Source organism: Pelobates fuscus, chromosome 4 (genome assembly GCF_036172605.1).
Source record: "Pelobates fuscus isolate aPelFus1 chromosome 4, aPelFus1.pri, whole genome shotgun sequence".
In the NCBI taxonomy this organism is placed as follows: domain Eukaryota; kingdom Metazoa; phylum Chordata; class Amphibia; order Anura; family Pelobatidae; genus Pelobates; species Pelobates fuscus.
Window position 1 is genome coordinate 155875047 of NC_086320.1, and position 16051 is coordinate 155891097.

Sequence of the window (16051 nt, forward strand, 5' to 3'; positions counted from 1 at the left end):
ATGCCAGAAGTGGGAGAGAGCCTTCTAGCCGGAGGGGATGATAGCGCCCCGTCGGGTCTTGCAGCAGGTCGTGGTGTCCCGGCAGGAGTCGAGGATAGTCCAACGTCATCTCGAGTATTTGGGGAAACCAAGACTGCGTTTCCCAGAATGGGGTGACCATGACTAGCTCCGCCCGGTGTTTGCGGGTCTGCAGGAGTGAGCGAGGGATCATGGAAAATGGGGGAAAGGCATAGAGGAGGCCTCCCTGCCAATCTTGTAGGAAGGCATCCACTGCTTCCGCCATTGGGTCCGGCCTCCAGCTGAAGAAGCGTGGGAGTTGGGCATTGAGCCGGGAGGCGAAAAGGTCTATGGTAAATGGTCCCCAGAGAGATGATATATTGGAGAACACCTTCCTGGCTAATCTCCAGTCGCTGGTGTCTGAAAGATAACGTGAACCCCAGTCCGCCTGGACGTTGTGCAGACCAGGTAAGTACTCCGCGTAGACCATCAGGTTCCGTTCCAGGCAGAATTCCCAAAAATCTTTCGCCAACCTGGCCAGGACCGCCGACTGTGTACCACCCAGGTGGTTGACATATCTCACCGCCGAAACATTGTCCATGCGGAGCCGAATACATGATAGGGCACGGTCCTTGGCGAAGCTGCGGATGGCGAAGGAGCCTGCCAGAAGCTCCAGGGCATTGATATGTAGTCGGGCTTCGGACTCCGACCACCTGCCCCCAGTTGAGATTCCCTCGCAGTGGGCTCCCCAACCGTGTAGACTCGCATCCGAGTCGATCGTGAATTCCGGCATTGAGCCGAAGATGGCTTTGCCATTCCATGCAGACAGGTTGAGAATCCACCATCGCAACTCGTCTTTCGTCTCGTTGTCCAGAGAGACCAGGTCTGCGTAGGATGCCCCGGCTCTTAGGTGAGCGATCTTTAGGCGCTGTAGCGCTCGGTAGTGGAGTGGGCCTGGGAACACGGCCTGGATTGAAGAGGCCAGCAGGCCTATGAGGCGTGCCAATTGGCGTAAGGTGAGCTGGGGTCGGATAAGGGCCCTGCGCAGCTCTTTGCGGATGGATCGAATCTTGGATATCGGGAGGCTCAGCGTTGCTGCCCCCGAATCCACTTGGAATCCTAGGAATTCCAAGCGGGTGGCGGGGGTCAGGCATGACTTCTCCCAGTTGATTATGAAACCTAAGCGTGACAGGAGGTTTATGGCTAGTCGTAGATGTGTGAGGAGGGTGGAACGCTCCTGAGCCATGAGGAGAATATCGTCTAGGTAGACGATTAGTCGAACTCCTCGACTGCGTAGCCAGGCCATAACGGCCCGTAGAAGCTTTGTGAAGCACCACGGGGCTGAGGATAGGCCAAAGGGCAGACAGGTGAACCGCCATGTTTCGTGTCGCCAGTAAAAGCGTAGGAGGTCTCGAGAGGCCTCCGCTATTGGCACTGTCAGGTACGCGTCTTTTAGGTCTAGTTTCGCTAGCCAGTCTCCGTGGAGGAGGAGATCCCTTAGCAGGTGAATACCCTCCATCTTGAAATGGCGGTACCTGACTGCGGCATTGAGGGGGCGCAAATTTATGACTGGCCTCAATTGGCCGCCTTTCTTTTCCACTAGGAAGATATTGCTTATTACGCCCGCAGGGTTGGGGGGTGCTAGTTCGATAGCCCCTTTGAACCGGAGGGTTGAAAGTTCTTCGTCGATCCGACCGCGATCCTGGAGGGAAAAGCGGATCGGTCGAGGAGGGGGAATGTGTGTGGGGCGGCAGGTGAGTTCTATATTGAAGCCCCGAATAGTGGCCAGTACCCAGGGATCTGAAGTGATTAGTGACCAGGCTGGGAAAAAATGTTGGAGTCTGCCCCCTATGTAACCCGGAGAAGAAATGTGTGGTATAAGGCAACTCACCGTATGGTCGTCTTGAGCTTGGGTTACCCCGAAGGCCTCTGGATCGCCATTGACGTCCGCGGGAAGGAAAAAACATGGGGCGGGAGGTCTCCTGGTACTGGTTATATTGTTGGAAGGAGCCTCTTCCCGTGCCACGGGATTGGGGATAGTTGCGGCCGGACAGACGGCTCCTGAGTCTGCCGGCCCTGGTAGAGACCCGCCCCTGGAATACTCGCCTCATGGAGGCCTGGGCCTTGTCTAGAGCCGTGAATGCTCCCACAAAACGCCCTAAATCTTTAATGAAGGAATCTCCGAAGAGGAGTCCTTGGGCGTCTTTGCCCGCCTCCGTAAGGGCGAGGTTGGCCAGTTTGGGCTCAATTTTGAATAATATGGCTTTACGCCTTTCAATAGATAGGGAGGTATTTACGCTCCCAGCAATACAAATTGCTCTCTGGACCCAACCTCTAAGGTCTTCAGGGTCGACCATGCGGTTCTCCGCTCTGGCGTCTTCCGCCAAGTCAAATAGTTTGGCCAAAGGCCCGAATATGTCCAGGTGCTTGTCCTGGCAGGACTTCAAAGCGGACTCTAGTCCTTTACGGGGATTCCAGCCCAGTTTAGTGAGGAACTGAGTCATTTTAGGGTCAACCTCTGGGGTGTCACACACCTTGTTGGGCACCAGAGGCCTAGGACACTCCGCCCTCAATTTGTTGCGGGCCGCCTTGCTGAAGGGTTTTCTGACCCAATTTTCCAGGTATGTGGCAACGTGGTCGGCCGGGAGCCACTCCGCCGACCTCGGATGATGAAGGTCATCCGGGTCGAAGAGCGGGACCCCCGAAGGATCCACGAGGGAGGGCCCCGCAGCCGCGGGGTTCCTGGTCCCTGTCTCGCCTCCGGGCATCTCTGCCTGAGCAGAGGAAAGGAGGTCAAGAGCGCCATCGGCGGAATCCGCATCAGAGTCGGTATCTGACTCGTTCATAGCCTCCTCATTTGACCCGATTTCTGAGTCGGTGTCGCTCTCAATCTGTGCTCTAGCACATTTCCATAGCCGCGCCCGTTCTGCCTGGCGCGGAAAGGCTCTTTTGCGTGGATGGGACACGCTTTCTGGGGCGACCGAAGGTACGCCAGTCATGGTGTTTCTGGAGGCAGAGGAGTGTTTGGACTTACGGGCAGCCTTTTTGAAATCCCCTTTAGACACCTCTCCCTGGGGTGTCAAGGTGCCCGAGAGTTGCTCGTCTGAAGGACGGGGCAAGAGGGCTTGTGAAATGGTGTGGGAGAGGGTGGAGGACATAGACCCCATAGCAGCCATAATGGCGTCTGTTACTGAGCGCTGTAGCGCTAGAAACTGTGGTCCACCGGGGTGGGTATTCCCATCCGCCATAGAAGGCGAAATATCTGAGGTGACAGGGGCCTCAGTTCTGATTACCGGGGTATCCGACTCCCCAGAGTGAGCGGACCCAGAAGATAGTCTGGGTTTAGGCATGATGGTAATAGGAAAATAAAGGACGTATGGGTTAGTCACCCAAACAAACTAAGCAAGGAAAAAACGCTCTCACCAGGGCCCAGACCAGTGGCACACTAAGAGGTAGGGACAGGATGTCAGAAAATGGCCGCCGGGAATCTCGCGGGATTCGCGGCACCCGCGAGATACGCGGTAAAACTATGAAACAAGAAGGAGTGCGCAGAAAGGCGCTCGAGCAGAAGAAACAGACAGGAGACAAGACTACATAAGCAGGGGAGGTCTGGGCCCTGAGGCTAGAGTATAAAGAGACAAATACTAACCTTAGAAATAAAAAGACTAAATCAATACAAGTAAATAAGAGAAAATTATCAATGAACAAAACAGTATATAAGAGAAATATGAGGAGAAAATATGGCATGTACTTATCTTTGTGTCAGAGCAGCAAAGAAAGAGGGAAATGGAAGGGAAGTGCTGCCTGTTATACTGGGACCTGAGGGGGAGGGGCCTATGTTATCACATGTTCATTCTTTTTTCATTCTGTTTGTATCCTTTGCTGCTATTTGTCAACAGTAAAGAAAGGGATATGCAATATGAGCCTCCGTGTCTTGTTATAAAATTTAAAATTGGTCAGCCAACATTAGTAGAAATTTGATGATCAGATTCCAGACGGCAGATTCTGCTGGCGGTTCCCACAGAGTCCCTAATGAAGACAGTGTGGACCGTTTTGTGAGATACAGAATAGGAAACTTTGTTTGCAAAATTATCTACCTATCTAGAAAAAACTCAGTTTTCCTCGTGAGAATAATTTTTACTTATGAATGTTCTTTTGTCTTGAGTGACATCTAGCTTAACTGTTTTATGCACATTACAATCCATTCTATAATTATATTAAGATTAAATCTATTAAGATATAATAGTTCAGTTACAAGTAAATGTAATTTTTTTTCATTATTCATCATTGTTGCACAAATGATGATATTTAAGATTGCATTTGTCAGGATAGGTCACATAGCCATGTGTGCTGTCTATAGATTTGTGCGAGCAATGTGTACATAGCCACATGAGATTCCAGACTTCCTTCTAATTTAAAGTGACTGGTAAAAACTATTTAACAGTTAGATTTAATGTTTTTATGTTCCTGTCTCCTTAATATGATATGCATAGTGATGATTGCATTAATTACTGTGATTTTAGGAAGTAGTGGTGTGGTACATTTAGCTCAATTTGCAAACCCAACTTGTCTAAATCTAAAACTTGTTTTTTTATGAATTAAATGTAAAGGAACACTGCAATCACCATAACCACTACAGCTAGAATGGTATGATTTCTTGCCTAGAGGCTACTCCCTGCTTCCACTGCTAAAGAGCTGAGAGCATACCTCCCTACAGTCCGGCTTTTGGCGGGACAGTCCAGATTTTGGGGTTCTGTCCCGCTTTAGTTCCCCAAATACGGGACACCAGGGAACTGTCCCCTGGCACATCATTTGATGCAGTCGCACTGTGCAGTGGGCACTTTGACCATGAAGGGCGCACTTCCTGCATGGTCGTAAAGGCTTGGGGACAGCCAGAATGCCTATCAGCTAGCGGACTCCTTTTCTTGGCTGACCCGTCCCCTAATGGACGAGACCGCCCTTTTCCTGGGCGACCCGCCCATTTTTGACTTCGCCAGTGACACAGTTCGTACCGCTGGCAATGCAGGGCTGTATAAACTAAGTGATTTAACTCTTAAATGGCAAATAATTAACCAATGAGATTGCAGGGGCATGATCTATAAATCAAAACTGCTTCATTAAGCGAAAGTTATTTGGGTGACTATAATGTTCCTTTAAGACCCCGATCACTGGTCCTGATTTGAAGAGGAGAAATGTTGGGAGGTATGTTAAGCCACTAAAGGGCATGACCTCCAGCGTCGCTCATTTCCCCATAGGAAAGCATTGAAAAGCATTTTCAATGCTTTCCTATGGGGAGCTCTAATGCCGCGCATGCGCATTAGGTCTCCCCGGCCGGTGGGCGGGATCAGTCTCGCCCACCGGCTGACGCAATCACTGGGAGGAGCGGCGGCGGAGGAAGAAGCAGCAACTCTGGTAAGTTACTGAAGGGGTTTTCACTCCTTCAGCAACTGGGGATTGAGGGCGGGAGGGAGAGGGGACCTGCAGTGCCAGGAAAACTAATTGTTTTCCTGGCACTGGAGTTTCCCTTTAAGATATGTGTTTCTGCTTTTTGGTAAATTTGTATTTATTTAATGGAAGTTAAATTATAATTTTTTTTATAGGAACCGACAATCCCTTAAAGTTCGGGAGCACAAGGTGTTAGGACCGTATGTTGATGGTTTATCCCAGTTAGCTGTTACTAATTTCGAGGTAAGTTTCAACTGAGATGAAATATTCAGTATTCTCTCTGAAGGTCATCACATTTTTATTTTATAGTAATTTCATTTTTTTAACTTTACATGAATTTACTACATGAAGCTTTTTATTTGCTGACTGCTTGTACCAGTGTGAATGGCTGAGCTGTGATTATATTGTCAGGCTTGTGTTCGGGAGGATTTTATTGACCATGTTGTGGTACCGGAAATTTGCAGCCCCTTGAGTGTTATGGATCTAGTGCTTGATTGTAGTTCTGTGTCTACCATTAATTAGGTTGTTACACAAACCCATCATGATATTTCAGAACTGTATGATGTTGAGTGGTTACCCTAATTGAAGGGTTTCTCCAACTCTTTTTCTTATTTATATAATTATGTCCTTATTAAATATTCTGTTTTAAAATAAGTTACTACTTACCTTAATCCAGTGCTGGGTGAAGCTCCCAGCCCTGCTTGGCGTGCCCCCATCTGACATCACAGGAGACACTTATTGATAAACAAAATATCACCCGAGATCTCCCCTCTCTCTAGGGAGTCCTGGTTTCTAGAAAGTGAACTACTTGGATGGAACTTATATAATAAGTCCAGTAGGGAATGGCAGTTACAGATTAGCAATATAAAGTAACCATTTATGTTTATATATTATTAGGGTACAAGCCCAGGGAAGGACTGGTACTACCCACACTGACCAGCTCTCATTTGAGTTATTTGCCTCGTTGGTTCTTCTCTTATCTAAGTATAGACACTTATTGATATGTTTGAAAAGTGGTCCAGAAACTGTAGGCAAAGTTCACTTTTGTTGCATGTTTCACTTTTTTAGTGTGCAAGTGGTTGAAAACTCTCCATGTAAACCATCTTTGCATTGCAGAAACGCTTACCCATATTTTGTGTTTGTATTTAGGACATTGAATCCTTGATGTCAGAAGGAAATAAATCTCGTACTGTTGCCGCCACAAACATGAATGAAGAAAGCAGTCGGTCACATGCTGTATTTAACATTATTGTCACACAGACACTCTTTGACCATCAGTCTGGTGTAAGCAATATTTTATATTTGTATTGTACATACTGAGAAGTTATTTATTACAAGATGGACACTTTTCTTATACGGGATGTAGTTATAGGTATTACTAAGAGGCAAGACTGGACAAAGAGGCATACATTACCATGGGTTTTATTGCCATGAATCTCTGGGAAACACATACGCTAAGTGTTATGAGCTCATAGAAAAACACAGATATCAGAGAGGTGAAGAAGGACTATCTTCCTGTAACCTCTTCAATACCAAAATCAAGTACAAATGTTTTTATTTAGATGTATTTTTTTTGGTGTGAAATTTGGTCCATAAATCCTCACTTATTTATGCTTAGTTATTATTACCAGCCTGTAGAGGAAACAATTTATCTGCCAGAAGCCACTAGTCACAGATATAATGAATGTAAACTTGCTGAAAATATAAGCTCACACCCTGTTTTGAAACTGTACAGGAAGTGTTAATGGATGATACCATTCCTACAGTCCGGGTAGGAATGAATGCACTCTACTATTTCACTGTTAGAATTACATTAGCAGTCCAGAGATTGATAAAGGATGCTATAGCAGTTTTCAAGACCTTTATTTTAGAAATATCTGATTTAACTATATTTACTGTTTATGTGGGCATTATACTCAAATGCAGACACTCATTTTACATTCTGTTGCAATTTTTAATAAGATATACTGCTAGTAATGTCTTCAGGGTCCTTACAAATACCTATAAGCAAGGTATTTGACTATTTTCATAGATTGATTTTTTTTGGTGACACCTACCGTATATGAGAAAATTAGCATTTTACTTTTTTATTAAAATTTCAGACTTTGTGTGAAATATTACAAGATAAAGGACACGCTTTTCATTTCTCGATTTTTAAAAAAAAGCATGAACAATTAAGTGAAAAATAGAAATTGTATAAATGTCCATAATTTAATATTTTACGTTTTTCTGCAAACCATTCTATAACAAAATCACTGTGTTATGATATGTATGATATGCTTATATTTTTTTATTCAAAAAGTGCTCGCTAGTGAAGGATAGTAGGAAGATGCTATGAAATGTATATTCCTATGAAAAGCATACAAGTGTTGTAATAATCGCAGTCTGTCAATGCCATATGAAAGGGAAATGTCTGCATTATCTTGGTGCAGCTTTAGGAGAGCACTGCATGTCATCAAAGCACTTGCAAATGATGTGACAAGAAACAGAGGGACTGCACCCAGCGACTCTTTACATTGTAACCACTGACATACGCTGTGGTTTAAGTGTCCCTTAGAGTGTCCCTTTGAGAGTGCATCAGGCTTCAATAAAAGATGATTATAGTAAGTGAGGTTTGCATCGTTTCTTTGTTTACATGGATCTAACAAGTAACCACATTTAAAAAATACACAATTTAGAAACTCGTGATTGTGTTTGCTTATTTTAGAGTTTGCTAGAGTATTTCTTTAATCAAAGACACAACTAGCAGACTCAAACATGCTGTCAGAGTTAAATATGATGTATTTCCACTGTATACAAGATAAGGAAGAATCACAACTATTATGCTAATGGACATGAGCAGATTTACTTTGAGATTTTAATCTTATGTCCACACATGTTAAGTGTTAAAATAGCCATGCAATATATAAAGCTTTGGCAGTATTTCAGATCATTTATCTGTGTCTAAATATTGTCCCTGAACTATACCTCTCAAGTGTCCCTAATTAGAAGGGTCAGTCCCTGTATTGGGCTCAAACTCATATTTGCCTTTGTACTGGGCTCAAATCCATTTGTCTACATTCTGTATTTAGGTAGTGTTCTGGTTCTGAAAAGTAGTGCCAGAGTTAGAATATTTTTTTAATACTCTCAGTTGAGGGCAGACAACATAGAAATCTAAAAACAAAACATTATTCTACAATATTATGTACTATTGCATTTCACGTCTTGCACAATTCAAAAGTTTGTTCAATTACACTGCTGTTGAGTTTTAGAATAGTGTGTATTCATTTCAACAGAGAAAATTCATCTCTGACAGTTCTAGCAAGCTTAAGTTCCTGAAAATCATAGAATAAAATAAAATATATTTGTTTGGCCTATAAACCATTTCAAAGAGTTTAGAAATTTCTGAAAATGGTTGTTGCAGCTTTGTGACTCTGACAATGTTTATGTCATGAAGATCAACGTTGCTCACATCCTTGTATCTGCCAATATGTTATCTGGACAGTCTGATTGAGGTACTCTGTCTGGGACTTTGTGTTATGTATATATTATAGATTATATATAACAAATATATCTGTATAACATAATATGATGCTTCCAACTGTATATTAATTCAATATTTTATACGCCACCATGGTGTTAAGTGTCTATAGAGACGTCATTACTTTGTAATATCACTAAACAAAGAGGTGACATTTTTGTTTTGTTTTTTTACTGGTATCAAATGAGACATTAGAAAGTGACTGTCACCTTTCAGTTGGTGATATTTCCAGTTTCAGTCATCCTAGTAAACATTATTGAGCATGTTACGCCATGAAGAATGTAGTCACGGTAACTACAAAACGCACCTGCATCTGGGATGTTTCTTAGAAGCGTGGTGTGCTCACATGCTCACAACGACATTTATTTCTATAATGTGTTCTAGCATTTCTCCCCCCTGCTGTATATAAACATGCATGCCCTGCACATGGTATGAGATTCTCATGATTTCAATTGTATGACTTATAAAAGGTATATGCAGATCAGAAGAATGGTTAGGATTTTTTTAATATACTAAAAAGTATAAATTACATTTTCTCAAGTCAGAACTCCATATGCCTAATGCTTGAGAACAACCTGCTGAAGAGATATTCTGGGAAGGACTAGGTAACACATGAGTAAATTAAAGGGACAATATAGCATACAAATATGTTTTCCTATTGGCCGTTAGGTCTCGGGTACCCCACCTGTAGGTGGTAACCAAGTTATTTTACTTACCTTTTCTAACTAGTTAGTATATTTAAAAAATCCCAACTGGTCACACTTTATCACTCACCGTAATTAGATTTAAAATAAGTTTTGGATAATGGAAAGGGAAAGGGAATTGAGGGGAAGAGGGAAAAAGGGTGGGGAAATAGGGAAAGAGGGAGTGAAAAAGAACAAAGATCGCAGCAAATAAAACGGTCACTTTAATTTTCCTACCCTATTGATCAATTCCCTTCAGCATCATAAATATCTGAGTCACTTATTTTATCACTGAGGAATTAACACAATGATGATACACAAGAATAAAAACTGACCGGCTCATAATTTCTAAATCTGAGTGTCAAAAAAAAAAAAAAAATCTAACCGTACTCTGCACTGCCACCTTGCCTTCTTGGCTGAAATCGAGATTGATGATTTTAGCTTATCTAATGCTTTTCCATAGAAAAGTATTGAGAGGCTAGCGCGCATGCACAACAAAACGCTGCTCTGCGCCAATCAGATGATCTCTATGAGACTATTTGATTGAAAAAGCAGGGTTTTATTTCTGTGGAAGCACCTCTAGTGGCTCTCTGAGTGACAGCCACTAGAAGCATTAAGACCCCGCAAACGTTGCTGTTCTCCTGGCACCCAGACCACATAATTGAGATGAGAAACATTTTGGCTGAAACAAAGTTTTTATAATTTATCATTATTTTTTTAAATAGCACAACCCATGGGCAGTATTCAGTAAGGTATTATGACATAATCCTGTAAATTCACAAGATAGATAAGACATGGACAAAGAGTATTCTAGTTTTGTACCACAATCTCTTTTTGATACCCTTGTAAAGCAATGTTTCTTTCTAACAACCTGTCAATTGTTATTAGTACACAGCCATGTAATGGTCTTGTTTATTTATTTTGTTAAATTAGTTAAAGTGTTTGTGTTTCCCTTGAACAGAACTCAGGAGAACGAGTCAGTAAAGTCAGTTTGGTGGACCTGGCCGGGAGTGAGAGAGTTTCAAAAACAGGTGCTGCAGGAGAGCGTTTAAAGGAAGGAAGTAACATCAACAAGTAAGGAGCAACTCACTACAATGACATTTTATATATTGATCAAATATTTCTAAATAGAATGTGGTAGTACAGTAGGGTAACATGATGAATATCAATAGGAGTTATCAAAACAATTTGCAATCACAGGAAACATTTACATGTAATAGTGCTGGGAAGAATGTTGTAATATCGGCTATCGTGCGATGCCCATCAATTACTGGATATACGGATGTTTTCTAGTTTTCAGTCAGTGTAGGCAAAAAAAAAATGGAAGGAGGAACATAGAGGAATCTAGCAATATTCATACGTTTGCATAGCGTGAACGTTTATTTCTCGGGAATCTAGCAGTACATATACTAGCATATGTAAATGGAGCTGTTTTTTGTGCGTTCATTTATCGGTGTGAGAAGTGTGAGATCCATTTTCTTTACTTTAGTTTGTAACACTATAAACTTGACAATATTTTCCACAGTGTTAATTCTGCCCATGATGCTGTCGTTTTATTTTGTTTCTGAATATATTATTTTTTTTCTTCTCCACAGATCCCTCACCACTCTGGGGCTAGTTATATCTTCTCTGGCAGACCAAGCAGCTGGTAAAGGGAAGAACAAGTTTGTGCCTTACAGAGACTCGGTGCTGACGTGGCTTCTCAAGGTAATATTCTGCGATGTGTCACCATACACATGATCCCAGTGGAGATAGAAAAAAGACTATTTTAACAAACAAGTGTCAAATTAGTGAAAGTGTTTAGCGCTAAAGGTGAATTACTTACTCCCAAAATGATATAGGGATGTAGGAATTATGCAAATAACTGCAGAAAAAAAGAAGGATATATAGTGTAACACTATTAAACTTAGAGTGGAAGTATATACTTCAATTGGAAGCACTCACGTGGTCTAGAGCCTATTATGGACTGGCTCTAATCACTTGCGCCGCTGTGCACTTGAGGTGGCACACACCCTATGAATCCACGTATAGGATATTCCTCAGAGAAATGTAAACAGAAAAAGGAGGGAAGAGAGACAGGGAAACTTGTCCTGGTGTGTGCTTGGACACACCACCACTGTGTATGTATTGTATTTGATTTTATATAAGATTTTTTAATAGAATAAATAGGATTTTTTTTTAAATATACAATCTGGTGGACCATATATCCTGCTACAAGAAGGGCAGAGTCACCCTAGAACAGGACTCATATACTCATATACTTAGAGCCAAGTGACAGGCTCTTTTTAAGGCGAGAAGCAACCTGTATACCTTTGTATTATACCATACTTGATTAAGGATTTCTGCACCAGGGCAAGTTTCCCTGTCTCTCTTCCCTCCTTTTTCTGTTTACATGTCTCTGAGGAATATCCTATACGTGGATTCATAGGGTGTGTGCCACCTCAAGTGCACAATGGCGCAAGTGATTAGAGCCAGTCCATAATAGGCTCTAGACCACGTGAGTGCTTCCAATTGAAGTATATACTTCCACTCTAAGTTAAATAGTGTTACACTATATATCCTTCTTTTTTTCTGCAGTTATTTGCATAATTCCTACATCCCTATATCATTTTGGGAGTAAGTAATTCACCTTTAGCGCTACACACTTTCACTAATTTGACACTTGTTTGTTAAAATAGTCTTTTTTTTCTTTACCTTATTGTAATAGGAGTAGAGAGTTCCTATTTTTGTGTGAAAGCTGCTACATCAAAGAGCACCTCTATTTCTATTTTTATTCAAGCGCCTTTTATCACAGAACACCTTGTATATCTATTGAGATAGAAAAAAGCCCTACGGTGACAAAGGCACACAATTAGTCCAAGTGTGTTTGCATGTGTTTGTGAAGCAATTACCAAATTAAAAAAACACCAGTGAAATATAATTAAAATTACTAGGAATTGCTTCATACATTATGTATACGCTTACAGTATTAGATTTATACTTTGCCTCATTTTCTCACCACATCCCTTTCTCTGTCCCCGATGATTGCAATTTTTCATCGATCATTTTCATTATCTGTGTCTAGTTACCAACTTCCCCACCCCCATCCTTGTTTGAGCCCCAGTGTTCACATTGTTTGGGGACCAAAAGACGTTTTAATACAAGGACCCAAGGACTGTGTTATGCAGGATGAAATGCAACACTTAAAAGGTTACTCCTTCCTTTTTTTGTGGGGTAATTTTCCCCTCATCCTTGTTTGAGCCCCAGTGTTCGCATTGTTTGGGGACCGAAAGGCATTGATACAAGGACCTATCACTAGGGTTACGATGTCAAATAATTATTGTTTTATGCACGATGAAATGCAACACTTAAAAGGTTACTCCAACCCTCTTTTGGGGGACCTTTCTATGTAAAATGTCCTACTGGACACTATTAATTAGCCCCCCTCCCCTTCCATTGTGCTGTAAACCTTCAAAAAAGGTTTTTACTCACCCAGAATCCATCACCAGGCAAAGCACCCAGCGCTGCCTCAAAGTCTCTTCTAAGCCTCTTTCGCACAGAGAAGTCTGTGATTGGACACTGGCACAGAGCGTATATAGGCAATCTGAGATAGTGAGGAGAGGGGAGGGGAGGGAGATTTGAAGAGAATAGGATGGACATTTTTTTATTTATGCAGGGAATTTACATTTTCCAGTCTGGAACAGAGTTCAGGGTGTAACTAGCCCCTTGCACACAAGTGCAAAAAACTCTGTATGTGCATTGTTTCTGCTTGAAACCCTGACTCCTACTCCATGACCACTTCAAATCACTGAAGTGGTCATGGTGTTTGGAGTGACATTTAATTTGTAGTGAATGATTAGTAGGAAATTATTATTCACATTCTAAGGCCCATGACTATGGACAGGGATATCTGTCACTTTTTGGTCTGGGGGCAAGTACAAGTAAATAACTGTTTTTTGCACAAAAAATTCAAGGATCTCTGTGTGGATGGTCTTATTCACATGGAACAGGTGATGTATAGGTTTAACAAGTAGAAGCTGCTGGCGTTGTGCGGTTTGACAACAGATATCTCTCCAGTCTTTATTTATATAACCTGTGCACCATATTAAGCCATTCACAGAGATTGCAGACTGTATCGCCACCAATGACAATTGCAATCACTTGCAAACAATTTTAGCAAGTCACTGGTGTTGGCTCTAGTGTTGGCTCCAGATACTAGAATTGACAGAATTGAGATAAGGCCAACCTGGATTACAAAAGAAATTAGGATAAAGTAACCAAAATTTGCTAGTAACCAAATTAACAGTGGATTTAGGCACAGCCTTGGAAATTGGAAATTTAAAAAAATATATAATTAACTATTTTCATTGCATTCTGAATTTATTTCGATTTATTAATTTACATTTCAAGGACAATTTGGGAGGAAATAGCAAGACTGCCATGATAGCTACAATTAGTCCTGCAGCTGACAACTACGAAGAAACTCTTTCTACGTTAAGATATGCTGATCGAGCAAAAAGGATAGTTAACCATGCCGTCGTGAATGAAGACCCCAATGCAAGACTCATCAGAGAACTGCGTGAAGAAGTGGAGAAGCTCAAAGAGCAGCTTTCACAAGCCGAGGTAAGATGCGATCCCAGTGTATGAAGCACACAAATTATCCAGAAGTTATCAAAGTGACAGTGAGGTTTTCTTGGCCAAGGTATCTCCTGTGGATTAGCTATCTCACCATGGACCAATGTTGCAGGCCACTCAGAGCTTTAACTGTGAAGGTGTAAGTGATGCAGGAAATATGCAGAGTGAATGCCAGGAAATCTGGTGATCTAAGAATTATTTTGTCTGTAAACAGTAAAATATGCTAGAAATAGTGTCTATGCAAACACACCAACATGTGGCTCCTGTACGATAACTAAATTTCCAGGGTGCAGAGAATCCAAGGTGACTAAAACTGATGAATTCTTTGCTTTATAAAATATCTGTCTCAGCAAATAAGGTATTATTCCTTCTATGCAAGGGAATCTACCCCATCTAGGTGGTGGGAGCCTTTTAGCCCAAAGGCTTAACTAGCTGTAATCCCACGGAGCCATAGTGCAGTAATTTGTAATAATTCATAGCGTTAGTGAAGTAGCATGACCATAGCTGGCAACTCACCTAAAGCAAACCAGACAAGATTAGTACAAATATAGCATAATAAAACAGTGCTAGATCAAATACACAAGGAAAAAATAGGGCTTCCCAAAAATCTGAAACTGGTGTCACATAAAATGAGCACATATAAAATGGAATGCACATGCTTCTTAGTGATGGATTGCATTCCTTTGGTGCCTCTCAGACAAGGGTGGCAATTTACAATCCACATATTTGTATCAAATATCCAGGCACTCAACTGGATGATGCAAAAACCATTGCCAACCTATATGTCATAATAAATTCTGATTCGGATCATCTAGCTGTGTGCCCAGACAATTATCCTTAATCTTTTTTAAATACTCTTCATACTCTCAGTTCTTTCCCAGGATTGATGAGTTTCCATTACCTTTATTGTCAAGGGCAAGCAGGGTTTTTATGCACCACCTACCCAGCAGAAGCAACTACAATCCTACAAACCTGGGTCTCGCATCTTATCACATATAAATTATTATACCACCAGTGGGTTGTGGTACTCCAGATTGTAGTGAATTTAAAACTGAGTTGGAACTGAGTCTATGGTCATTGCTTGGCTATATTACCCTCAGTTTTGCAATTCAATTTTCAATTCATTACAATTTGCTGTTTCGGATGACACCCTTTGAGTCACTGTACTTTTACTTCTATGCAGATTATAGTAGTTCATTGTTTAGAACCATATATACAAATCATAAAATTTACTGTTCAATGCTAAATTCAAAACAACTTTTGGGATAACAGTGTACGATTCACATAGATTATACAGCCTAATTCATACACTGATGTAGACTTGTGAAATCTCCAACACATATTCACTGAAACCTACATTTAAAAAGGTGACTTGTAAATTTCAACCAAAATAGCTGATTTGAAAATATTCTCCCACTAAGCTTTCCTGATAGCTTAAAAACTAAATTTTGCCATTCAATTTTCAGTTAAATGGAAACTTAAACATTAAAAACTAATGTTTGCTGCCTGGTCCATCAACTTGAGCACCAGCACAACTAAATAGTGCACATAGACTGGACTTTTTGCAGTGCATTGTGGGAGCTTGCACAGTCCACACTGGAAGCTCGTGTTAAACATTGTGGCAGAGCAACCTGCGAGAAATGCTGGGGCTGCCAGCAGCATAGAGATACATGCTACATTCTACAAAGTGGTGTCAAATCTCATCTATGCTTTTGCTACACCACTTCACTACTAGTGTATAGGTGAAATTATATTGTATATAACGTGTCATTGTTTAACTACACGATCACTT

The 16051-nt window shown here is 41.6% G+C and overlaps 1 protein-coding gene across 1 annotated transcript in view; it reads left to right on the forward strand.

The window, feature by feature from the left end:
* The window catches only part of KIF13A (kinesin family member 13A), a 169549-nt gene that overhangs the window by 76863 nt on the left and 76635 nt on the right, over positions 1-16051 (forward strand). Inside the window, exons 5-9 of the mRNA XM_063451688.1 lie at positions 5598-5685; positions 6592-6726; positions 10607-10719; positions 11241-11352; positions 14035-14247. Of these exons, the coding sequence (XP_063307758.1) occupies positions 5598-5685; positions 6592-6726; positions 10607-10719; positions 11241-11352; positions 14035-14247 (661 nt within the window). The remainder of the gene's footprint in view (positions 1-5597; positions 5686-6591; positions 6727-10606; positions 10720-11240; positions 11353-14034; positions 14248-16051) is intronic.